The sequence below is a fragment of the Acomys russatus genome, chromosome 2 (genome assembly GCF_903995435.1).
Source record: "Acomys russatus chromosome 2, mAcoRus1.1, whole genome shotgun sequence".
NCBI classification, from domain to species: domain Eukaryota; kingdom Metazoa; phylum Chordata; class Mammalia; order Rodentia; family Muridae; genus Acomys; species Acomys russatus.
The window spans coordinates 101,459,133-101,485,314 of record NC_067138.1 but is presented as its reverse complement, the minus strand read 5'-3'; the positions used below and the strand labels follow the sequence as shown (position 1 = coordinate 101,485,314).

General features: G+C 41.3%; 1 protein-coding gene across 1 annotated transcript in view; it reads right to left on the bottom strand.

The window, feature by feature from the left end:
• Positions 1–6,405: 6,405 nt before the first annotated feature.
• Hook1 (hook microtubule tethering protein 1) overlaps positions 6,406–26,182 on the bottom strand; it is a 45,407-nt gene continuing 25,630 nt past the window's right edge. Inside the window, 14 exon segments of the mRNA XM_051164371.1 lie at positions 6,406–7,130; positions 7,132–7,263; positions 7,793–7,861; positions 10,564–10,665; positions 12,163–12,263; positions 12,766–12,848; positions 13,336–13,370; positions 14,860–14,953; positions 16,723–16,863; positions 20,903–20,963; positions 21,040–21,127; positions 23,831–23,941; positions 24,437–24,638; positions 25,524–25,664. Coding sequence (XP_051020328.1) covers positions 7,092–7,130; positions 7,132–7,263; positions 7,793–7,861; positions 10,564–10,665; positions 12,163–12,263; positions 12,766–12,848; positions 13,336–13,370; positions 14,860–14,953; positions 16,723–16,863; positions 20,903–20,963; positions 21,040–21,127; positions 23,831–23,941; positions 24,437–24,638; positions 25,524–25,664 — 1,399 coding nt within the window. The 3' untranslated portion in view covers positions 6,406–7,091.

Below are 26,182 nucleotides of genomic sequence, written 5' to 3'. Positions count from 1 at the left end.
AGCCTTTCAGCCTGGTCTCTGCAGTGTGACAAAGGCATGCAATGAAGTCACAGCTTCAAGATGACTTTGTTGCTTGGCACTGGGGTTGCAGGACTGTTACTGCTGCTTAACTTCCTGCCTGCTCTGCAATGGTTGTAAGGACCAAAGACAGATTTCAAAAATGCACAGTACTTGGTCAAAATGTAGTAATTGCATCCTTGTAATTATACATGTTCATACCCCTGGGAAATTTAGACATTCTTCTCCCAGCCAGTTTGGTGTTTTCCTTATAAGGATCACAGAACAGCACGTGCCCTATCGACTAGAGATAATGGCAAACTCTTAAAAGGCTACCATGCTGCGGTTGCTGTAATCTAGAAATGTCAGAGACCACACCCACGAAATCCCATCTACATGGATGACTAAACAAGGCATGAGCAACAATGAGAAAACAAACAAACAAACAATGGACAGGACATGGAATGGAGAAATCTCATGGGGGAACAACCCTAGGCAAAGAACTGTGGGTAAATGGGGAGTGTGAAGAGAAGCTGGTCTTCCCCAGGATGCAGCTCTCCACAGCTGGTTAACCCCTGCCCTCTGGTTAGCCTTGAGATCACGTACACACAGGTTACCCACTACCCTCTGGTTAGCCTTGGGATCATGTACACACAGGTTCCCCACTGCCCTCTGGTTAGCCTTGAGATCATGTACACACAGGTTACCCACTGCCCACTGGTTAGCCTTGGGATCATGTACACACAGGTTACCCACTACCCTCTGGTTAGCCTTGGGATCATGTACACACAGGTTCCCCACTGCCCTCTGGTTAGCCTTGGGATCATGTACACACAGGTTCCCCACTGCATTCTGGTTAGCCTTGGGATCATGTACACACAGGTTATCCACTGCCCTCTGGTTAGCCTTGAGATCATGTACACACAGGTTACCCACTGCCCACTGGTTAGCCTTGGGATCATGTACACACAGGTTACCCACTGCCCACTGGTTAGCCTTGGGATCATGTACACACAGGTTACCCACTGCCCTCTGGTTAGCCTTGAGATCATGTACACACAGGTTCCCCACTGCCCTCTGGTTAGCCTTGGAATCATGTACACACAGGTTACCCACTGCCCTCTGGTTAGCCTTGGGATCATGTACACACAGGTTCCCCACTGCCCTCTGGTTAGCCTTGGGATCATGTACACACAGGTTACCCACTGCCCACTGGTTAGCCTTGGGATCATGTACACACAGGTTACCCACTGCCCTCTGGTTAGCCTTGGGATCATGTACACACAGGTTCCCCACTGCCCTCTGGTTAGCCTTGGGATCATGTACACACAGGTTACCCACTGCCCTCTGGTTAGCCTTGGGATCACGTACACACAGGTTACCCACTGCCCTCTGGTTAGCCTTGGGATCATGTACACACAGGTTCCCCACTGCCCTCTGGTTAGCCTTGGGATCATGTACACACAGGTTCCCCACTGCCCTCTGGTTAGCCTTGGGATCATGTACACACAGGTTACCCACTGCCCTCTGGTTAGCCTTGGGATCATGTACACACAGGTTACCCACTGTCCTCTGGTTAGCCTTGCGATCATGTACACACAGGTTACGCCATGCAGAATGAGCAGGTATTTATATACTTAGGAAGATGCATGTATATATAATAACTAAAGAAAAAAAAGACCATAAATTTGAGAGTGGTGGGTGTATACAAGAAAGGAAATGATGTAACTATAATTTCAAAAATATAAAACACTTTAAACAGAGACCCTAGGAAGCAGAGGCAGGCAGATTTCTGTGAGTTCAAGGACAGCCTGGTCTACAAAGTTGAGTCCCAGGACAGCCAAGGCCACACAGAGATAACTCTTAATTAAAAAATATCATAGGTACAATCTTTATTGTACATACATACACTTTAACATGCTTTTACAAATGTCTCTCCCAGCCTAAGGCTTTTTCAATGCCTTGTTTTCTTAGGGCATGAATTTTTATGAAACAATTTCAGCAACATTTTTCTTCAAACATGCTTTTTAAATGTCAGTTAATAATAGTTTGCCTAATCCAAGGAGTTTTCTTTTTTTGATGTTTTATAATTTACTTATATGTAATGTTAACTGAGTTATATTTGTTTGATGTGAAGAAACATAAAGTCATCTATATTTTTACAGTCAAAGTTTAATTATTTTAGGGCTAGTTGTTGGAAAGATTATCATTTCTCCTTTTAAATAAATCAGTTGGCATTTCTAGGAAAAAAAAAAAAAAAAACCTATTGTGTAAATTCCCAAAGTCCTTACCTTCCAAAAGCATTGGGAATACTGTCAAAAACCAAAACAAATTCAACATTTCCAGGATGTCTTACAACAATCTGAACATTTTTTAAAAATTAATTAAGAGCAGCCATGCAGTCACCACTAGAAGAGCAAGAATGTTTTCAATGGAAAGTCACAGTAAGGAGACTGCTTTCAAAGCAGATGTGTAAAGAATGCGAAGGTGGAAGGAGCACGTCTAAATTTACCAACAGCGCTTTGCAGTATCTATCAGCCGGCAGCAGGAGGAACCAGAAAAGATGTCAATGAAATTATCAAGTCTACAGGGCAGAAGTGGGTGAAGAGAAAGAAGAACAGCTTCACAGGTGTGTCACACACACACACACACACACACACACACACACACACACACACAGTGTTCTAGGAAGGTAGTAAGACACAGTTTATTTGAGCTTAGGCTCAAGAACATTCCACTGTGAAAGCTACTGCTTGTACTTTTACACTTCGGGGCAGTCATAAGTAACGGATTTACCCAAACACTGGCGAGGCAGCAGAGGGTGAGGAAAACTGTTTTGTGGTGTCAGTCGTGATCTCAGGACACTCTAAGCTTTGGGGCTGGTGGAAGTTACTAGTTTGCTAATACATTTTCAAAGTTTTACAGCTGATAATAAGCTACATAGATGACTAAGCATAAATAAAAATAATTTTGGCTCTGGGTCTGTAACTTCTCAAGTCTCCGTGATCACGGGAGTTCTAATCAATTAATTGGTCTATAAACTCCAACTCCCAAAATAACTTGAAGTGAACGGAATCTACACTTAAACAGTACAGTTAGTGGCACTGCATCAGCCAAGACATCATTCTTAGTGAATCAGAAACAGAATGATTTTCCTTTAGGTAGGTCACCACACTATTCCTCAGTTGAGAGGTTAGGAGCTCACATAGAGCTTGGAAGGTACCCTGGGCATCTACCTAAAGTGAGGCAGGCCTTCCGCTTTGTCCCCCACCCCTTTCCTTTTATACGTGGAACATCTGAATAGTTATGTGACCGTGACACATTTATTGACCTGTCAGCAGCAGCAGCAGAGCTAAAGGTTTCCAGAACACAGGACACCTGTGCTTTTCTAAAACCCATGTACAACTGGAGATAACAGACACAGGCCCGGCATGGCTAGGGTGGTAGACAAAGAATAAAATGTAACATAGCTGTACATGGGGAACTGTGGGCTAGATGCTGACAGCTGAAAAGCTCAAATGTGATTTCCGGGTCCCATGAGGCTGTGGGGGACAGGGCTAGGGGGAGATGGTCCTGCGCTCCATACACATGCTCAGCATTACTCACATCCAGTCAGCCACAACTTACATGGTCCTGCCACCTAGTCACAAGGAGAATAGTTGTGAAGCCCGTGCCCAAGGATTATTAAGGAAACTAGATTAACAAAAGGATAATTCAAGAACAGATAGTGAGGCTAGCCCTCAGTAGACTTGAAATCACCTGCCTAGGAATGTTCTGCGTCCACGGTAACAGAAGACACCTGCATTCTGCGGGTGAAGCCAGAGATGAGGCACACAAAATCACTTTCATGCATGTTTTCACACACACAAGAGAAAGCTTATGTAAATTTTCTTACCAATTTAAGTGAGCTTAGTCCTTTACTCAAATGGGAAACAAACATGGATTTGTAGCCACTGAAAACAGCACAGCAAGCTGATACAGAAGCAGAAGTTTATTCACTTAAAACATTTCACAATTATTTTGACAATTATTTATTTAAAATAACATTCTAAATACTTACAAAAATAAATCAGATATTGCTTCTTCTATTTTTCAAGTGTGACAGCATTTGCCATAGAAAATAGACAGGACCATTCTATAAACTAAACACTGCACTGAAATGTCAACTTTAAGAGCTACACACTATTTCCTCTGATGATTTGTGCTTTAAAAATGTCCAAACTTTCTGTGAGGATCACAGTAAGCATGTATGTATAACAAGCCTTATACATTCATTTTTACACAAAATGACACTACTCTGGCCTAAACCACCATCACTCCAACAGGCCAGATGTACCATTACACAGAACTTCCTGTGGCTGTGAAGTGTTTGACACTCAGTCACCAAAGACCAGATGTCACTAAGGAATACTCAGCTGACAGACGCTATGCAAGACATTTTTCATTTACACGAAATCTTCACTCTTAATCATTGAAAAAATAAACTTCAAATACATTAAGTTAATCCCAAAATAAACATCACTGTCATAATTATATCCAAAAGGAGACAGGAGGAGCACTCCATGGAGACAGGAGGAGCATTCCATGGAGACAGGAGGAGCACTCCACGGAGACAGGAGGAGCACTCCACGGAGACAGGAGGAGCACTCCAAGGACAACCACTGCAATTCACCATCACTTCTGGCTTTAGAGTCACCGGGACATAAACTTCTTGTCAATTCCATGTTGATGTGTTCAGTGTTCCCTTGCAGCACACGTGCAGAAATCATGGTTCCAGAAGAAACACACATGTGTTCTACCTCACAGGGCGCCAGTCTCAATGCATAAACCACACAAGGAAAGCATCGCGCCGTGATCACTGCCTGAATTTCTGTGATTAATCTCCATTACATAGAACTTTAGTTTTGTCTAAACACATATCAAACATTATTCAAAATTCTACTTAAAGCTAGAAAAATCAGAAAAGTTGCATTTTTAAATTAAGAAAAGAATCTATCCTTATGTCTTTATGTATGCTACATTGATTACGTAGAGATTTATGAGCAATTGCACTGGAAACATAAATTTATTGAAATTGATGTTTTACAGTAAGTTCCATTAAAAGGGAACTTGCAAATTCTCAATTATAAGCAAATACAAACGCTAACATCAATGTCTTCGTTGACAAAAATATACCCAAATGCCATAATTTTTAGAAAAATTTAAGTAGCATGCGAGGTACTTTCAAAGTGTTATTTCACCTAAAGATACAGGCAAGCAGACACTATAAGAACATACAAAACTGCAAACCAACAGCGTAAAATGCACAGACAAAGAACTGTCAAAATCTAAGAGGTAGTCAACAGAACAAACCCTGATTAAAAACAAAACATCCTGGCAGATGTCACTAATCTCAAAGATGCCAAATCACTGTGAAATTCTTCTATTTTAAATGACTAAAAAATTACTGGGCAAGGATTTAAAGGCAATTATCTAAATGAGTTAACACTGCAAACTGAATACTCGTTTTTATGAGGGACAAAAACTAAAATGTAGACCACAGCTCTACAGTCCACCAGCCACCCCACACCCACTTTGTTTACATGTTGCAGATCTCTTCTTTCATACTCTGAAGGCAGAGGCAAGAAGCTGACCCAACAAAGATCGTGCAGCCACAGGTCCACTCCTTCATGGGCCGCCTGCTAATGTTCAGGGTAGACACAATGATGCAACACTTGTGTTCATTGCTCTCTTGTTTCTATCTGAATCTTCCCTAGATCTGAAATGGATGCGACACTTCTTACTTTTGTAGTCTAAGGATCAAAGAATTTTTTCAAGTTACTAAAAATTTGAAAACTTACTGTGACATACTGCACAGCAATTCTCAAGAATGACAAACATGTGGCTTCTAAGTGTTGAAAATGTGACTGACACAGAGTGAATAACTTGTGGCTACATTAAGCAACGCTGATTTAACAACTAATAACCGCAAAGTTGTGACTTTAAAAAGTGACCCCAAATTAGAAAATAACTAACACCTCTGGGGAAAAAAATGTGGGCAAAAATGAACTGAATGCTACAAATACAGCTGTAGGTGCTTCTTAGAGGCAAGGTGAAACACAACTGGTTGTAAAAAGTTTCACCACTATGTTTCTTTTAAATAAAGAGGCAAAATTATACACGATATACCCTTTCTTAGAACGCAAAGTTGACAATAACGTCATGCTTAAAAGCATGTGTGTATTTCAAAATGTATTCTAGCTTGCTTTTCATGAGAAAGGCACCTCCTACAAATATCAATTCCCACCCTAACACTTCAGTCACACCTTCTAAGGTCTTCATTCACAGGAGGACACGATCTAACTGAGATGCACTCCAAAGAAGCTGCGAGTGTGTCGTGAGCCCCTTCTACAGGGCACAGTCACTCCAGCAGCAGTCCTCCAAGCCCCAGAGCTTCACCGTACCACACAGCACCCTCTGGAGGGCAGAGTTAGCAAGCAGAGGAAAGCTTTGTACCTACCAGGTCAACTGGAGACTGCTTTCCATAAAGCAAATCTAGATATATTTCTAAATGACAAGCTACTCATTACTTTTTGCAAATTAACTGACTTGCTGTTACTACTGAAAACATAAAACTGGAATATGTGGTTCTCCCACATGATGCCATCTCAAGACAACTATTAGCTTCATCACATTTTCAACTACTCAAATGCACTGCTCAGGGACAAGAGCTGATTCTGTGTTTTGTTTTCAGAGTAAATTGGAAGTGTTAGCTTGATATATTTTGATCTAAATATAGTTGATACCAAGGTTGGGGGTGTAACTCAGTTGGTAGAGTGTCTGAATCTGATCCTCAGAACCGTATCAACCCGATATGGCAGTACACAGCTCTTAAGCCACCGTGCAGAAAGTGAGGGAAGGACTGATTGGATGGTCAAGGTCATCCTTGAATACACCGTGAATTCAATGCCAGTTTGGGGTATATGAGACCCTGTCTCAAAATAAAATCAAAACAAAACTAGCTGCTACCAAGCATCTTAACCTTTGTTTTCCATTTGGTAGTTTTCCGGGGTACAAAACATTTTGAGGCACTTCGTTTGTGTTTGCTTCGCAGACTAGTCAGCTGCTGCGCCTGGAACTTTCACAGAGAGATTTTCTTCGGGTGCTGGTAATATGCCGCTGCTGTGCTAAGAAGGACCGAGCAGGACCACCCACGCTGCTGTCTTTGCAAGCACCAGCACCACTAACCAGCCGAGATTCCATGCCCAGTTTCTGATATGCCAGGCTCTGAATGAAAAACAGATATAAATAGCAAGCAAAATGCAATGTTATTATTATAGCAATCCTAGCAGGCTAATGGTTTCCTGATCGGCTAAGAAAAAAATTAAGCATTCAAAAGCTGATTCTTCTATGTCTGACAACACTAGGAAGATTCAATGTCTCTTTTTGTCCACTAAACTTAACATCATTGAAATAGCAGCCTAAAACAGCATGCCAGAACTAAGATTAGTTAGAACAAGGAAAAAAATTCCAAAGCAATTCTGTGTGTGAGAACCACACTGTAGCAACTGTGAGCAGACAGCACACAGAAGAGCTTACATAAACAGATCTCAGGGTGGCAGCTGGATACAGCACCACCTGGAAGAAGTTCGCCCTAGTTTGTGCTCCTGGTTTTCTGACAAGGGAACGTATCGCTCCATCACGAGCACTCCTGACACAGCTGTACTGCGTTGATATACAACATTTCCTTCTATTAATCTTGTCAAGGAAGTGATCAACAGGGCTTAAACCCACTCAACACTGAAACTCAACACACCTTGTTATACCAGGCAGAAACAATGAGTTTTTCCTCATAATCCCTGAATTTTGCTACTTTACATTCACTCTGAAAAAGAAAATAATGAATAAGACAATTAAAATATCAGAAATTGCCCCAAATTACTAAAAACAAAATCATTTCTTTGCTAGCTCACTGCTGGGAGAATAGGAAAAAAAATGCATTTGTGAGGTACACAAATTAGTAAAAACATCTTTAGGAAAGGCAAAGAATGTGAGTAATCTTCATATTAGAAATGTTACTCAGAAATAGCAATTAAAGACATACACACACCCTTAGTGATAGATTCCTGTGCTACCAATTCCAGTGACCTGAGACACAAGCAACTGGCAGAAATGTCAACACGGTGCTGTACCTGAGGAGGAGTTGAACTAAGGAGAAAGGATGAAGCAAACAGAATGCTAGGCACCTAAGCACAGCTTTTTCCTGTTAGTTCTTGGCAGCCTGTTCACCAGACTCACTGTGGCTATATGCACACCACTGTACAAGCTGAAGTACTTTTATTATTCTAACAGTCAGTTCTGTATTCTCATGTGCACTAGATATAGATGATGCACATAAAAAATAAGTAATACTTAATGCCTGTATCTTACCCAGGAAACATGCTTACAGTACAGAAAGAATGCTGGGCCAAACACCTGGAGAACATCCCTACAATTCAACTCTTTCTTCTTATGAACAAGGGATGAATAACCACTGTTGGGGGGTGGTCTGATGTATTTTGATGCTAATTAATAAAAGGCCATCACCCAGGGCAGGGCAAATGGGATAGGTGTGGCTAAGGTTCCAGGGCTGAGGGAGACAGAGAGAATCGTGGGAGGAGAGAGACCAGATCAGAGGAGGAGAGAGAAGAGGGAGAAGCACGTGGCCATCATGGGTTAGGTGGAGGGGAAGCACCTGGCCATGACAGGTTAGGTGGAGGGGAAGCACGTGGCCATGACAGGTTAGGTGGAGGGGAAGCACATGGCCATCATGGGTTAGGTGGAGGGGAAGCACGTGGCCATCATGGGTTAGGTGGAGGGAGAAGCACATGGCCATCATGAGTTAGGTGGAGGGGAAGCACATGGCCATCATGGGTTAGGTGGAGGGGAAGCACGTGGCCATCACGGGTTAGGTGGAGGGGAAGCACGTGGCCATCATGAGTTAGGTGGAGGGGAAGCACGTGGCCATCACAGGTTAGGTGGAGGGAGAAGCACATGGTCATCATGGGTTAGGTGGAGGGAGAAGCACATGGCCATCATGGGTTAGGTGGAGGGGAAGGACGTGGCCATCACAGGTTAGGTGGAGGGGAAGCACGTGGCCGATGGAGATTTGGCCCAGATGAAGAGCATTAGCAAGTAAGTGTATGGGATTATGGATGGGAGGTAGCTTGATAGAAATTGTTAGAACCAGATGGCACAGGACTGGGGCAGGTATGGGATGCCTACCCCACTATGAGAAGTAGTTTAGGGGATTAACATGTGCCTTGCCCCGGGTTAACTAAGGCTATTGTAGAATATAACAGGTGTCTGTCTTGACTGATTGCCAGCAGGTTAGAAAATACTGCCGTAATAATAACTACAGGCCTGACAATAAGCATTATTAGATCACACTGGTAAATAACAACAGGTGGTGCCCAACAAGTGGGGCACTTATTAGACAACACTGATAGCTTAACAACACCACCCATGTGCTGAGTCAGTGGAGGCTTCCCCTCAGAACCCCCCAGGGAGGGGCATCATTTGCATTTGCTCTTTTTGGAACACACTTTGAACATCAGCAATGCTGTGCACTGGCTTCCTCTGTAAAGGGAATGGTCAACACACTTGAAAAGCTAAAATTTCAAAGATAAAGTAAAGTCTTATTATTTTGGACAAATTGAGGCCAAGAATCAAACAAGAGAGATGAAAGCTAAGAAGTTACCAATAAAGCTGCAAGCCCGGCATGTGACGTGGAAAACACTTAGTGCTGGGGCTGCAGAAATGCAAGGCAGACCACTTCATCCTCAAGGTACTTCCACGTATAACCCAGAGATAAAATATAAATTGTAATTCTGCCGTGGAATGCAAGAGGACTTCAGTCAACTGGGACTCGTACATGGTGAGAGCTTCTTTTGTGTAATTACAGGAAACATTTTATAAAGGAAGAGAGGGGACACATTTCTTCAGACATGCACTTTCCCTGTGCACTTTACACACATGGCACTGTGTGGACAAACGCTGAGAGCAGGCACACATCAGCCTGGTATATATATTCTGGATGCAGAAAAGGTGTTAAAAACTTTGAGTAAAAATAATTCCATCAGAGCTCATACTTACTTTGTGGGAAATCATACAAGGTCAAGGGTATGTGAACAGACTGTGTTCTAGTTATGTGAAAAAAACCAATCATAGTTTATGGGAAGCCAGAAAACACAGCTCAGCCTGGCCTCTACAGGTAAGAATACGGTGTAAAGCAGTATCCATTACGAAAACAGCAGTGTCTCTTACCACTCTGTGGAAAATAGTAGTCGTATAAAACATTTTAAGAAAGAAAGTAAAAAAGCAATTAAGGAATCTAACATAAAATTGTACAAGTCCACACTCACCTGACTTCATAACAATTGTGTGAGAAAAAAATTCTTAAAAAAGCTAAGCCCTCAACCAGTTAGCAGGATCACATCACGGTTAGTAAGGGTTTTATGAAAGCCGACCATGACTAGCAAACACAAGAGCAGTTAATTCCCAGGACTCCACGGAGGGGCGAGGGGTGAGCGGGTGTGGAGGCTTTACCTCTAGGATCTCAATTCTTCTTTCCTTCTCCGCCAGCTGCTTTCTAAGTAACATTATTTCTGCTGATGCTGGATTTAATTTGGGATCTAAGGTTTTTATTACCTGCATAAAGAAAAAAAGTTATGTCCACTTTCTTTATATGTGTGGAACATGTAAGAACATGTCTTATAATGGATAATCCATAATGTCATTAGGAATTTGTTTACAATTTAAAGAACAAAGAAAAAGGAAAGGGGAACACAACACCAAACCAAATTCCTCTTATACATATTCAATGAAATCTACTTCAACTTTTTGTTATTTAAACTTTGAGCACTAAGGTTTGTTTAGCTTTTTAGAAATAGATTCATTGGTTTATTTTGTGTGAAGGCTATTTTTCAAGGTGATCAGGTGGTGCCCTGTCAGGACCCCATAACAATGTAAGTCAGATCATGCCATATCTCTGCCCAGAAGCTTCTGTGTCCCACCTCACTCCAAATAAAAGGCAACCCCGGAGGGAAGGGCTCACCCTGCCTTCCTGACCTCATTTCCAGGCATCTGCCTACATGTACATATGTACGCCATGTGTCTGCTTTGTGCCTACACAGGCCAGAAGAGGTCATCTGATTCCCTGGAACTGGAGTTACAGGTGGTTGTGAGCCAGCAGGTGGGTACTGTAAATTAAATTCAGGTCCTGCGTGTTCATCAAATCTATTTGCTTTTTATTTCTGAAACAGCTATGTTATATGCTCTAGTCTTCCTAGATGCTCACTGTGGTTACATGTGAGCTCTGCCACTAAGTTTTGCTACTTTTAGACCTGACTTATTACCTGTTTGCTCTGAAGTTTATGCTGTTTCCCCTCATTTGCTAGTTTGACAGTGTTAAGGAAACCTGGGCCTCCAGTGTTAGAACCCAGAGACTGCACATCAGAGCCCCCGCCCACTCATGACTAGACACCCTTCAATCAGGGTGGAGGCACCCAGCATCTGAAGCCTGTAGATCTGGGGTCAACTTTTGCTACAGCTCACATTGACATCTTACTGGTAAACATTCGGAAGCTAAACCTTAAGACAAATAAACGTACTACTATTATTTTAAAGTTGCACCACCATGAAATCCCTTAATGTATTAAATAGAAAAGAATGTATTAACATTCTGAGAGAATATTTATATGAAGACAAGGCAACGAAAACAATACATAGACCTGAGTTAAAGTATATACTAGAGAAAAGAAAAACCTTAGTCTGCTGAATGTCAGGTTAGAGTTTAAATCTGTAAAGTATAACATTAAGCCAACTGGGTACATTCCAAGAGACTGTCTCCCCCAAAAGGTAAATATTCCGTTCATTTTGCTAATATTCTAGTAAACCTTATTCTCAGCCAACGTGCTGAGACCCTCAGTGGCTGATGCTGAAGCTGTCACTAATGTCATCATTACCTGACACTAAGAGTGAGCCTAAGTGTGCAAGACTCACTTAGACGCTGCCACAAACCTGACAGGCAAAGCAAAGGCAGAGGCCAGCAAAGTGACTAGGTTCAGACACAGGCCTGCGGTGCAATCAGAACTAGGGATGACTAGCCGGGGCTGCAGGGACTGGCCGAGCACGCGAGCCACTCACGTTTCTGGCCTTCTCCAAGTACATCTTATATCTCTCCTCCATCGCCTTCATGTCCTCATCTTTCTTCTGAAGAGCAGCTTCAAGTTCACTGATCGTTTGGGCTATTTGTGAGAATGAAATCAAACCAATTACCACATATTTAAAACACTTGATGTGACTCATTTCCATGGCTGGTAAGAGAATTTCCAAGGAAAGCCTTTAACTTCCTCTCTGTCACTTACTCTTATTTAAAACTTCTGAACTACAGCAATATAACCTTAACCACTGTCTATAGTCTAGCTGTTTCTGTCCTCTCTAGCAAGCATTATGGAAATGAAGCATATTGTTAACATGAAAGAAAATAAGACGCTACTTTTGTTCTGAAGTTTATTTTAACCCAGCCTGAAATTACTTAACTTGTATTTTATAGTATTAACTTGACTAGAATTATGTTTGATACTCCTTTATATCAATCAGTTCGTCTTATTAAAGTTCTATCATATGCGAATGAACTTAGCATTAGGAGTTAGCATGGCTCTTACACAGTGTGCACACCCGCACACTGCATGTCCTTCAGCAGCAGGGCTGACCCTGAGGAGTGGCCCAGATTTCACCAGCACTTACCATTCTGACTTATATCTGGCTGAAGGTCTGCAATGAGTTCCTGTTTCTTCTGTAGCTCTTCATGGACTTCAGTTAGTTTTTCCCTGAGTAGTGAGAAAGCATGGAGCTTGGTGTCAAACAGACCTAAGGATGGAAATTGGTCTTCGCCACAGTCACATTCGGACTTGGGGCAAGAATCTGACCATCAGTTCCCCACAGGTGAAGTGGGAACATGCCTCCCTAACTACAGGAACTGCAGTGAGGATGTTAATGAGCCTGATGCGTGGTGCATTCCAAAACCCTTTGCCTTTCCCTCATTCCCTCTTTATACAGAGGGGCTTTATAGTGCCACACACACCATCAAGGCAGTAAATGTCTGCTTGCGTGAATGTGTCAGACACTATTTTACAAATGCAGGCACTGCCAGACATGACCAGTTGAACATGTTTTCTTCATTTTGGTAGCAGTGGTGAAGTAGTCTGGGAACACCAAAGCCTGTGCGTTCATTCACCAAGTCAGAACAGGGCATTTTTTTTTTCCAGAAGCTTCTATCACCCTTCCCCTTTGAAATGAAACATCAATTTTACTTACATATGAGCTTCCAACTTCTGCTTTAGTTTGCTGGACTATAAAATTAAAAATAGGTGCTGTTAAGATGACTCACTTTTGAAGGGCAAACTGCCCAAACATCTAAATCTCTTCACCCTTTTTAAAGGTGTATTAGGTAAAAATAGTCTTCAAAGCATGTACTTGTAACAGCACAGTTTCTAAAACCTAAAATTTTAGGTATAATTTCTATATCAAAAGGAAAAGGAAATAAGAATAGGAACTGAAGTAAAAAACAGTAACAAAGGAAAATTCTGCATATTTTTGAACATAGTAAAAATTGAACTTGAAGAAAAACAGCAAATCCAAGCTGAATGTGATATATTGAGGAGTATCAAACATTTCAGTATCTAAATCATAACTATTGAAAAATGCAAATTTTACTATTTATCTTATAAAACTTTATCATTACAAATAAAAGCACTTTAATATCAACAGTAACTGGATTATTGTTAAAAACAAACTATAAATATCAAGTTTCCGCTTTTAAAAGTAGTACTTTAAATAATAACAGCAGTTCTGCATTTACATTAAAATACAGGATCTGATAATGTGGACACTAATAAGTTAAAAACAAAAGATGAAGTAAGTAATCTTTAAAACACTACAACCCAAAATGCAGCTCCCCAAACAGGTGCCATCTTAAAAGTATTACCTAACTCGGCTTATCGATATCTGTATTAAAGAGGGTACAATACCGTATATATGCGCATATGAGATGCCGCCATGCATGAGATGACTTCTATGTTCCAAGTCCCCAGGGAAGAAAGAGAAAACCATATAAAGTATGCAAAAGACAGAAAGGAAACGCAGCCCTTGCAGTGCCTTCCAGCTCTCCTTCCTTTGCAGCTTCCTCCCCACCCAGTATTTTCTATCAGCTGCTGTCTGCTAACACACCCCGGTCTACTTCTGTTTTAATCACCTACATACATCCCTCTCAACTTGCTTCTTCCACAAATATGGGTAAACTATAGAACAACTGACAGATATGTCAAAATTCATATTAAATCTCCCTCTCAGCCCACACTGTCTGGAAGGCTTTGAGACGGCGTGCCAGAGGGGAAGCTGTAGGGGTGATGTCTTCAAAAGTAAAGTCCTCCACACGTTGTGATTTCTTGAATGACCTTTTAGTTGAAATCACTTGTTTCATTCTCTACTTTGCTATGAGGAAGATTTTTCAATTCTGAATGATTACTCTCATTTCGCATTTTCTCAGGCCAACCTTGGTGAAATCCCAGTAGGTTCGTTAGGCCTCAAAGTGTACCACTCTCTTAAGCCAAGACTTAGAGAGAACTTAAGTATAGATGCTGAGTAGGACAGATAGAAATCACCTTATGATATGCATAAATAATCTATTAGACTTCAAGTTGGCAAAATCACTGCATCTGTTATACAGATATATACGGTATTTGAAGGTACCCTTAATGAGAAGGGCAACATTTCAAATGCAGATAAATGTGTAGCAGAAATCAGGGACTAAACATACAAGTTATGGACTTTGTTACTCACACTTTCACCTTCAGACTTGGAGCCCTGTTCTTGTAACGACTTCTGGAGGTCCTCGATTTGCTGCTGCAGTTCTCTGATGCGCTCTTTGCTCAACCTATTGTGATATGAGTTGGTATTTACATACTCTGAAGTCCAAGCAGTTAGGGATCTATAAAAGTGCATTCGTGCATTTAATGGGAATGCTAGCCCAAACCGGTGACAAGACGTTACTTCTCAGGAAATAGCTTAGAAAGAACTCCCCTTGCGACGCATGTTTGTGAACGTGCTGAACGTCCCCACGCATCTATCTTCATCAGTGCGCTAAGAGCTGAGACCTAGCATGCCCAGCATTTGCAAGACAGCAACAGTCAAGTCTCTGCAGAAAGGTCAAATGGATCGTTTTACTCACAGAATACAACCCCAGTGGTCCCTTTAAGATCTGGTAAAAGCTGGATAAGCAAATCCAGCTACACCTGTCCCTACAGTGAGTATCTTATTGTTGAGTTACGTCAGAAGACACTCAGCAGGCAGAGGGACAGATGCTTTCAATGTAGTGTCAGGAGCTTACAAGCTGACTAGTTAACTTCAGTAAGTTCCTGGCCCTCTCTATCTCCACGTCCATATCTATGGGAAAGACAGAATCACAGTTACTAATTCACAATGCGGATTTAACTGAACAGTCCCTAACAGCGCTTGCATGTAACTGTTCCTTATGAGGGTGAAGACAGCTCAGCAGAATGCTTGCCTGCCTGCCACGTGGGAAGCCTGTGCTTCAGTCTCTAACAGTGAAAAACTAGTTTAAAGCATAGAAGGGAGGGTGCTAATGAAGATTCTGACAGGAAGTTCATGGAAGTCAGCTTTAAGTATTTTTTATGTAGGTTTATGACTATGCAAAGTTTTAAGCACACTATTTGCTGCAAATACACTGCCTAAATTCTCCCTGTAGCTACAGCTGAACAGTCTGAATTTAAGTAACTCGAATTTAAGAAATAGTGAATTAAGCAGAAGTAGAATTCTAATTGACCACACAAAAAAGCCTACGTTTAAGTGTTGCAGTGTTTCTATTGTCATGTGTATCTTACCACTAAAATGCTATTTCCATATTCAAGATTATAGAATGACCAATATTTTTTAAACATAAGTGAATTTTTAATGAGAATTTAAGCTCACCAACATAAACCTCAGTAAAATACCTTTTTTTTTTTTTTTTTTTTTTTTTTTTTGGTTTTTTGAGACAGGGTTTCTCTGTGTAGTCTTGGCTGTCCTGGACTAACTCTATAGATGAGACTGGCCTTGAACTCACAGAGATCCACCTACCTCTGTCTCCCTAGTGCTGGGATTACAAGCATGCGCCACCACGCCCAGCAAAATATCTTATTCTACTTAAAAATTTAAATTTTCGTTTGTGTTAAGTGTTGTTTCATATACTACTGAAATTAAATAAAACTTCAACTTAAGAACTTTAAAAACTTGACTATACAATCTGTGTCCTATCTATACACCCAACTGTAGTAGCTGTCAAACCATAATTTAAATCACTTGTTTTGGTGGTAAGAATAGGGAAAAAAGAATAAATAGCCTGGCTAACCAAGCTTTTAAGATGAACACCATTCACATATTTTATAAGACTGGTGAACTAAGTCCCTCGGCTTCTTTCATGGAGGAAGGATTACAGTGGTGAGAAACATCTGCTTGGGTCTCTATTCAGACCACAGTGCTTTTGCCTGGTTTGGTCACATGACATCTAAGGGCAGTGGTCACCTTTGCTCCTGGGTCACATGACATCTAAAGGCAGTGGTCCCCTTTGCTCCTGGGTCACATGACATCTAAGGGCAGTGGTCCCCTTTGCTCCTGGGTCACATGACATCTAAGGGCAGTGGTCACCTTTGCTCCGTCTCCAGCTCGTTCACCCTGCGGTGCTCCTGCTCCAGCTGGCCCTGCAGCTGCTCCACGCGCTCGTTTTCCGCCCCTTCCTGCTGTAGCCGAAGCATTTTGTTCTCATGCTGCAGGCGAATGAACACCTCTCTAGTGTTGAAAAGCAATTTTGTTTTTAAAAAATAAAATTCTTTTCAAATTGTCACTACATTTACAAATTCTGTGTATATAAGTATGTATATGTGTTTGTATGTGTGTTGGTACATTCCAGGGTATCCACGTAAAGGGCAGAGGGCAGCTTGTGAAGTCAGCTCCCTCCCTCACCATGTAGATCCAGGCAGATAGGGTTATCAGCAAGCACCTTAACCCACTAAGCTATCTCACTGGAACCACCACATTATTTTAACAGAACTCAAATCTACTCAATAGCTCTAATTTTAAAATATGATAAAAACTTTTGAAAGTTTTAAATTATATGTTCTGCAAGGTCACACTTCAAAAGTAAATGGTTCAGGGTTAACAGTATATGATCATGAGATACACTATTAAACAATTATGCAAGCCCCTAAACAATATGACTTCCCTTTTAAATTTTAGCATGTCAGGAAAAGTAGTATACTCTTAGGATGCATATAATCAAACCAACTAAATGTAAGAAAAATTTGCCTAAAAATTTTAGGCACATTCTTATAATCTTATTTTATATACATTATGTATACATTATATATAATTTTAAATACATTCTTATAATCTTTAGTCTCTGCATATTTTTTCTTTTAAGTACTTTTGTGTATATGTACCACATTTTCAGCTGAAAGACATTTTGTTGTTTTTATTTCTTAGGTATTGTGATGTTCAGTGCTTTGGGCATATGCCAAAGAGTGGCTTATTTTTAACTTTATGAAATTACTCAGCTGTAAAGAAAAATGGAATGATAAAATTAGCAGATAAACAGAAGGAGAAAATACACTAAGGTAGCCCACACCCAGACACACAAATGCTCCATTTCTCTTTGCTGTGATTCCCGGCTCTGAATCTCCAGGGGTAGCAACCTGGAATAACCACAGAAACCTGCAAAGGAAAGGGAGCGTGGAGGTACAAAGTCGAGAGGGACAGCAGGACAGAGGTGCTGGGGTGGAGTGCCATGGACCAGCTCAGTCAGGGAATGGCCCTTGGGGACGGGAGTTCTTGGAGCGTCGGTGTACACAAGATAAGGTGTGGACAAAGAGGAGACTCAAGCTTGAGGAGGGAAGGATGTCGGAAGGAACAGAATAGCACAATTCTGAGAGAGACGTTGAGGAGGGAGGGAGAGAGGGAGGGAGGAAGAGAAGGAGGGAGGGAGGGATAAATACACTAAAGATATTTTCAGGTGGGAAAACAACTGTTAATGAAGTTATGCCAAGTAGCAAAGACCAAAATCAAAGAAAAAAGCAAAACCTAACACGCACGCGCGCGCGCGCACACACACACACACACACACACACACACACACACACACTACCCTAGTGTAGGTAGGAGAAGCCTCCTTTCTAGTGGTTGGTCAGAGGCATCTAGGAGACTTCTAAAACAACACAAGCCGTTGCTGTGCACTTGGTTGCCTCTCAAGGGGTTGAAGGTAGGTCCCTGTTGTGGAAGACACCAGGCCCTTTGGGCTAAAGAGAAATTTAGCAGGATCTGACTTGAAGTGTCCTTCATGAGGACTGGGTTTTATAGCACTCAAACGTACCAAGGGAGAAGGTAAGCAGCAGTTACTCCTAACTCAGTGTGGTGCTTATGCACCATAACCACCAGCAAGGCAAGGCAGCCCAAAGCGTACAACACTGGCGCCTAGACTTTGGTAATTAGACCTAAAGCCCACTCAACAAAACCTACTATTACCACGTCTCCAAATCAGCATCATCTTATAACTGCATTCTTTTTCTTTCTTTTCTTCTCGACAGAGTGACTGGCCCAGAACTCAGATGTTCCTGCCTCTGGGATTAGAAGCGTGTGTCACCATGCTCACCTTTTAACTGCACTGCTAATTCTTACCCCTATGCCCATGGATACATGAGCCTCTTGCCCCTCAGCCAAGAAACTTGTTTGCTGCTGCCGGAGACCACTACCCTGAGACCACTACAGGAAGCCAGACTTGTCAAATGCTGAGAGCAACTGACGTGGGCGCTCAGCCTAACTCGGACATCTACAACTCACTCCCACAGCCAGGCCTCAGGAAGCGAGGCAGGAAAAGTGCTGGGAAGATTCCAAGAGCCAGAGGACCAGAATATGTCTGCCGAGAAGTTTATCTGTATATGTCAGAGAAACTGCATGCAGGAAATCTCAACTTTTTGGCTGCTTAAACAAGACCTGAACAATGACAGCATCAACTGGAAGAGGAAATCTCCCAAGCAAACATGGTGCAGGCAAGTAAAGGCTGCTGAGAGAGAATCAGTCTTCTCCAGGAATGAACCTCTAATTGGTTATCCAATTCCAAGTGGTCAGGCCCCAAAACACACACATCTCAGCAACACTAAGCAGACTCAGCACTAAGATTTGCCTGTTTAAATCTATGTAACAATAGCTGAAGAAAGAGGTAGAGAACAAGAAGGAAGACAAGACATGGCGCAAGCACAGCACACATACAAGACACTTTGAGCACACATACATGGCAACTTCAGACATTTTAATTTTTTGTTAATGGTTTATATAAAGGTTTTAAAGTGCTTTTTGTAATCCAATTTTTATAATGCAATTTTCATTCTGATATTAAATAGGAAACTTACACTTTCTTCCTTTTTCAAATCTCATACTCCCAAAGCAACTACTTTCAACAAATCTAAAGTTTTGTTTTTTAAAATGACAATAGCATCACTCTAAAAATTAAGCACTACAGTTTTGAAAAATTGATTTTAGCATAATGATTAACTCACTAACAAAGGAAACAACTATACACTTTAGACAACTACTCATAGGCTTATTAATGATTTTACTTATTGGTCTTCTTATACTTTTCTGACTTGTAATGAGTTACTAAACTTCTACAGTAAACTTTTGCTATATGAATTTTAAGCAGTAAGTTTCTCCTTTAATAACAAAGCTCATAACTTTACAAATTAGCAAGAAAAGTCAGGTTACACATTTAAAGCATTAGTTTGTGGGATTCTGCTTCTGATGTTTTTTTTGTTTGTTTGTTTTCTGTTTCTGGTCTTTGTTTTTGTTTTTTTTTTTTTTTTTGAGATAGGGTCTCTCTGTGTAGCCTGGCTGTCCTGGACTGACTATGTAGACCAGGCTGGCCTCGAACTCACAGCGATCCACCTGCCTCTGCTTCCCGAGTGCTGGGATTAAAGGCATGGACCACCACGCCTGGCTCTGATGTATTTTTAAATTGTTGTGGTAGCAACAACAGTGTTGTCTATAAAGTTTACATTTGCCAAAAGGAATTTCAGTATTATTTTATATTATTCTGAAAATAATATTTGAGTGCCTAAAAGTTACCTACTATAAGATTCCTTGCATATGAACTATCAATAAAAAGCCACTGGCACTGGTCGTCCAGGGGATGGGTCTGGGGAGGTGCTAGGAATGGGAATGACGCCTGCCGGGAGTGCAGGTCTTGTGGGTGTAATGACAAACACTGTAAAATCAGATGTAAGGGCGATGGCCACAATGGCACGGTATTAAAACAGCGACAACTCTATGAACACATTGAGAAACACCTAACCGCATTTCTAAGTGGATGGATTATATCGCAATAAAACTAAACAAGGGATAATCTGAGTTTGAGTCTGACTCTTGACAAGGCCAGGGAACTATTTTACAAGTAGGTTCGTAAAATGCCTAAAACTAAATCAACATAACCACCAGGATAAAAGACGGCCTGAGAGGGACCGCCTACATTTGCACTTTGTTTAATTTTTCCGCTATCTCTGAGAAATCTGTTATTTACATGGATATCAATGTCATATATAAGTGTTGATCTGAATTTTAAAAATAGAAAAACAATATAGGACATGTCATAAAAATTAAACTGTTACTCTCTGCCAGTTTATAAAATTTTACTTCTGATAATTTTTTAAATTGTTGGAGTAAAAAGTTAAAGTTGTTTTCAGCTCTATGATAATAAACTTTTATTAAATAACAAAACTTATATTAAAGCTGTGATAGAACAGTTGTGCTGTCAGGCATGGGCTATCAGTGGGCACAACTTTACCTGTACTCCACTGGCATGATCTCAGCAGCAAGGTTTTCGTAACTTTTGGTAGCAGATCCATCTACGCAACAAAAATCAATCAGTGTGTCATCAGTATTTCAATCATCATAAAGACTGACGTAGCCTGTCTAACTCACCAGCTTGGCTGAGGTGACCGTGCTGTGCCTGTGAGCACCGCAGCTCTTCGTTGGCCTCTTTCAGGGTGTCTCGCTGTTCCGTCAGCCGCTGGAAAAGAATTGTCTCGTCAGCAGCTGTAACAACTCCCCTGACAACCAGTAGACAGCTACACGGTGTGTGTGTTCTTCTTCTTCCCACCCTTTATCTCGCGGGTTTCTGTCCCTAACACTAGATAGGAGAGAAAGGATGAGGGGGAAAGATGCCTGAATCTGAGTTCTTTCCTTTGAGCATGACTGACAAACCACAGCCAATGGCCAACAACCACCACCGCTACTACTCAGGGCCTTAGCATTTATGCACCCTCTGAAAAGTCCCCAGAATTCCAATTATCACAGAAACTATCTGCAGCTATAAAACCACCCCTCTGCTACAGCACAAAGCAAATCATAGTCAGCTGCTGTGGACAGTCCGCAGCAGTCCCATATCCCTACACCTGTGATTAAAACAAAAACATATTCTTGTAATATTTGTTTTTTAAAGAAGCAAAATTCCAAAATTGTCACTACACTTAACATCCAGAATGCATTAAAAAACAAAAACACAAAACAAGGCAAAACAAAAACCTTACATAATAAAAGCAAACAATGGAAGTAAAACGTGGGAAGGATTGTACGAGCGCTTCTAAAAGAAGTACTATACGGGCTGGAGAAATGGCTGAGCGTTTAAGAGCACTGTTTGCTCTTCCAAAGGTCCTGAGTTCAATTCCCAGCAACCATATGGTGGCTCACACCATCTACAATGAGATCTAGTGCCCTCTTCTAGTGTGTGGGCACACATGCAGCAAAAATACTGTATAAATAATAAACAAATAAATCTTATATTTAAAAAAAAGTACTATACAGGCAAACAGCCATAAAGTATACATATTTGTAGGTTGGTAAAGTCATTATGGAAATGCGAGTGAAAATAACGTACTACTTCACATTCAGTAGGATAACAAAAATAGTAATTAAAATAATCCAAAATGACAGAAAAAAATTGGCAAGGACTCAAAAAATATCAAATATACTCATTACATGCCACAGTGCCACTTTTCTTAGTGTATACTCCAGAGAAATGAAGAAGCACTCATATAAAAACGTGTGAACAAGCCAGCGGCAACATTCGCAATGGCCCAACGTGGGAGAAAAGCCAACGCCCACATGCTGATGACGAGACAAATGAAACACGCTGTATCAGTGCACTGGACACCATTCAAAAACAGAGAGCACAGCATAGAAAGCCTGAGGTAAACTATGGCTGATGCTGTCATGTCACTGCACACTCTAGGCAGGCCAGGAAATGCAGACCACAAGTTATAGTTGCTGAGACTAACAGAAAGGGGACCAGACCACAAAGTACTTGATAATTAAAGAATTTCTTTTTGGAAGGACAATGTTCTCAAACTTGATGATGGTAACAGTGCCTCAATTCTGTGGCTATAAACTAAAAGCTTTGTGTGATGGCTCATTTTAATTTTCAACTCCACTGAACTAAAAACATGCCTAGAACGTCAGCAAAGCACAGAGGTGTGGCTAGCGGGTGGCACTGATCATCAGCTCACTGGGGCTCTGAGCCAGTGAGTGGATTGCTCCTGGGAGAACTCACAGGATGATGACCCAGTGAGTGGACTGCTCCTGGGAGAGCTCACAGGATGATGGTTTACGGTGAAGAACAGAAGCTGAAGCGTGGCTGAAGGACTCAGATTGCTGGGCCCGCGTCACTGGGGCTTAGCACTTGTCCTGGTTCCCTCTTGTACGCCCTCTCTGCCAACTGTCTGCCATGAGGTGAACAGTCTTTCCTGTCTCATGCATATGCCAGACATGCTATCTTAGCAATATGAGAGCAAACAGTGTATTTAAAGAAGCAGCATACATGGCGTGCTTACATCTGCTTGACAGTGACTGGCTAAAGATGGTAGAACACGCGCACCAAGACTGAGGCCTGTGACTGCAGCTTCATTAGCCCTGTTGAAAACAGCTGAAGGGCCTGAAGACAGACTGGATGAACATGGCAGACTTTCTATTCCATTATTGTCATCTTCAACTTCTACCATCAGTGTTTTCTAACTTCCATCTCAGATATCTTATACTTTCTTGGATAAACTTAAGTATTGGACATATTTTGTTTTCATTTCTTTGCAATAATCTCACTATTAGTGGATAAAACAGCAACTAGTTTCATCCTACAACTTTACTGAATTTATCAGTTCTAATACTCCATTAGTATTCTATCTAAGAATCACAGTATATTGCTAAGATGTCTAAACCACTCCAAATTATTCAGATTCAGGGCAAACTCCATGGAAGAAAGGATAACATTTTCAAAAGAATGAATGGGAAAAAGCTAAAATTCCAATGAAGCACAGGAGATTCTGGGTCGCCACAGCAATCCTGAGCCAAGTACATAATGGGGGCATCACAAACACATCAAGTCACACCTCACAGCTACAGCAACCAGAACCAGAGAACTGGCAAAAATAGACAGAGTGATGGAATGGACCACAAATAGCGTGAATAGACCCAGGCCTTTACAGTCAACCAATCCTCCATCAAAGGGAAAAAGAGCTGGCACAGCCTCTTCAGAATTTAAAAAAAAAAAAAAAAAAAAAAAAAATCAGCCCATAGTAAAAAGGGATCAAAGACTTAAATATAAGGCATGAGGCTAGAGAACTGCTAGGAAGAAAATATGCTCAGGGCTCAGGGTTAGGGCTAGAGCAATTCAATGCTTAAAAAAAAGACATTTTTCATCTCATCAAATGTTTATGATCACCTCTTTTTCCTTGAGTAAAGCTTCATGTTTTTCTTCAAGCCGCTTCATTTCAAAGGCTAGTGCGTCTGCCCTTTTGGATTCAGAGGAAAGCTTAATGTGAAGATCCTGAACCTTTAGACGGGGAAAAAAAAGTAAAGGAAAATAGTTCATTTTACTCATAAGCCTTGAGGGTTGAATAAATGGAAAGCTGACTGGAAATAAAATGTCTAATATTAATGCCTCGTTCAAAGTATTTAGAAAAATAAAACATCAAAATAAGAATTACATAAAATTTAATGCATCAATTTAATTCAAAATATTTAAGAGTAGGCTTCATTTTACTGTTTCTCTAGGTTGTTTGACAAACGGCACAACAAAGCCATTGAGGGCAGAGCTATAGTCTCTATCATTGTCCCAAAACGCTGACAAACAACAAGGAAGCCTGAGGAGCTCGGCAGGCAGTGGAGAAGGTGAGGATCCCTCAAACTACAACACACAAGAAGAAACCCCCAGAAGCGCACAGCTCAACACTCAGTGCTTCTCACCTCCCGCATCACTCTAGAAAAGCAAACGAAATCACAGCCCTGAAGTTGCATTCCAGCAGCTAGACCCGCAGACGTCCCTCACCTGGCGCCTGTAGGTCTCTAGCTGTGCGCGCGCTGCATTGGCCTTCTTCAGCTCCTCCTCCAGGCTCACCGTGCTGTGCATGTACATCATGTTTGTCTCCTGTAGCGACTTCACCTGCTTGCGGAGGTCGCTGAGGTCCTGCAGCTTCTGACGATACACCTCCACAGTTGACTCCAGTTTACTGGCTTTGTCTGAGGTAGCCCTGCAAGAAGAAAACAGGCACACTTTTTTCAAACTGCAAAATGAATTTCTAAACAGTAACTAAGACAGGCCTAAAGCCATTTCAGGCTTATTATTTTTGTTATAAAGTCATTAAGTATAAAGATACCTCAAATTCTATAGACAAATTTTTAACATAATGCACCAAAATGCATGATTTTGTACATGATTAAACAACTCAGAGCTATGTTGAGTTCCCAGAACAGCTATGCACCGAGTGTAGCCAAGCTGTCAGTGTTCGACATGCCTGCATAGCTGACTCAGCTGACTAATCTGTCTGGCAAAGCACTTTTCTCTAGGACTTTTCTCTAGGATTGCACTTACCTGAGCAACTGGGCTAAAGCAAAAATGACCCAAAAAAATCAAGTCACTTTAACACAGGTCCACATGAATTGCTATAATGATTTCTTTCCAAATGGATATTTAAAATGGGGGAAAAAAAGTCACATAAAAATAGTAACAGAGGCCTAGCAAGATGGCCTAGCGGCTGAAGGTGCTCCCTCCAGCCGGACAGCTGAGTGTAGTCATGAGCACCCACGTGGGAGGGGGGAGAGAGCGGCGATCCAACAAGGCGTCCTCAGAGACAGCAGCTCACACTCTATACCTCAGCCAATCCTTACTGAAGGAGACATAATTCCTACTTATACTTAGTTTCCCTGAATGTGATAATGTTTCCTTTACAAAATTCTAAGAAAGTATCACTTTGGGTTTATGAGTTCTGATGTGAAGCAGTCCTAGTAAACACTGAACATTCCATCTTTAAACCACCATTCTATTTAATGAACAGAGAAGACGACCACAGTCCAGATAACGCGGTCATTGATGAAGTTACCCAGCCCACCTGGGCAGCACGGGCGGCCAGGCCTACCTCAGCACGTCCATCTCGTCCCGCAGGGCGCGGGTCTCCTCAGCGAGGCCCGTCAGCTCGTCGCTCCTGTGCTGCAGCTCCACCAGCTGCCTTTCAAGCTCCTCACAGTGGGCGCGGTAATCGTCTTTTGCAGCTTCAAGCCTTGAAAGAGGAAAACAGTTTTCAATATACTTTCCATCCTTAACATTGAGATACAGAGTTAGTATAACACAGTTAAACTTCACCTACAGAAGCGGAAACATTTTTTAAAGGTAACTATTAGCTGTTAATATTGAAACACAAATGAAAGGTAAATAATGCTGAGTTTTCACTTTACCTTTTATTTATATTTGGCTCTAACAGAAATTTTAATTGGCAAAGATAAAGAAAAATGTATAATTATATTTTTAAAAACATATAACACTTAAGGTGGTAAATATTAGTTCTTAGCAGATCATGACAAATTATGGACAATCAGTAGAGGGCATATTGCTGTGTCAGAAAGAAAGTACTTAAAAGAAAGGTGACATTTAAATGAACACAAATGTCAACTTGGCCAAATCTGGAAGAGCAGGACATCAAAACAAAGATGAGAACAACAGACTTAGCACCTGCTCAGCAGCAGTCAGCTAACGAAACGCCCTGGATTCCATTCTGAATAGGGAAAAGTCATAAAGAAA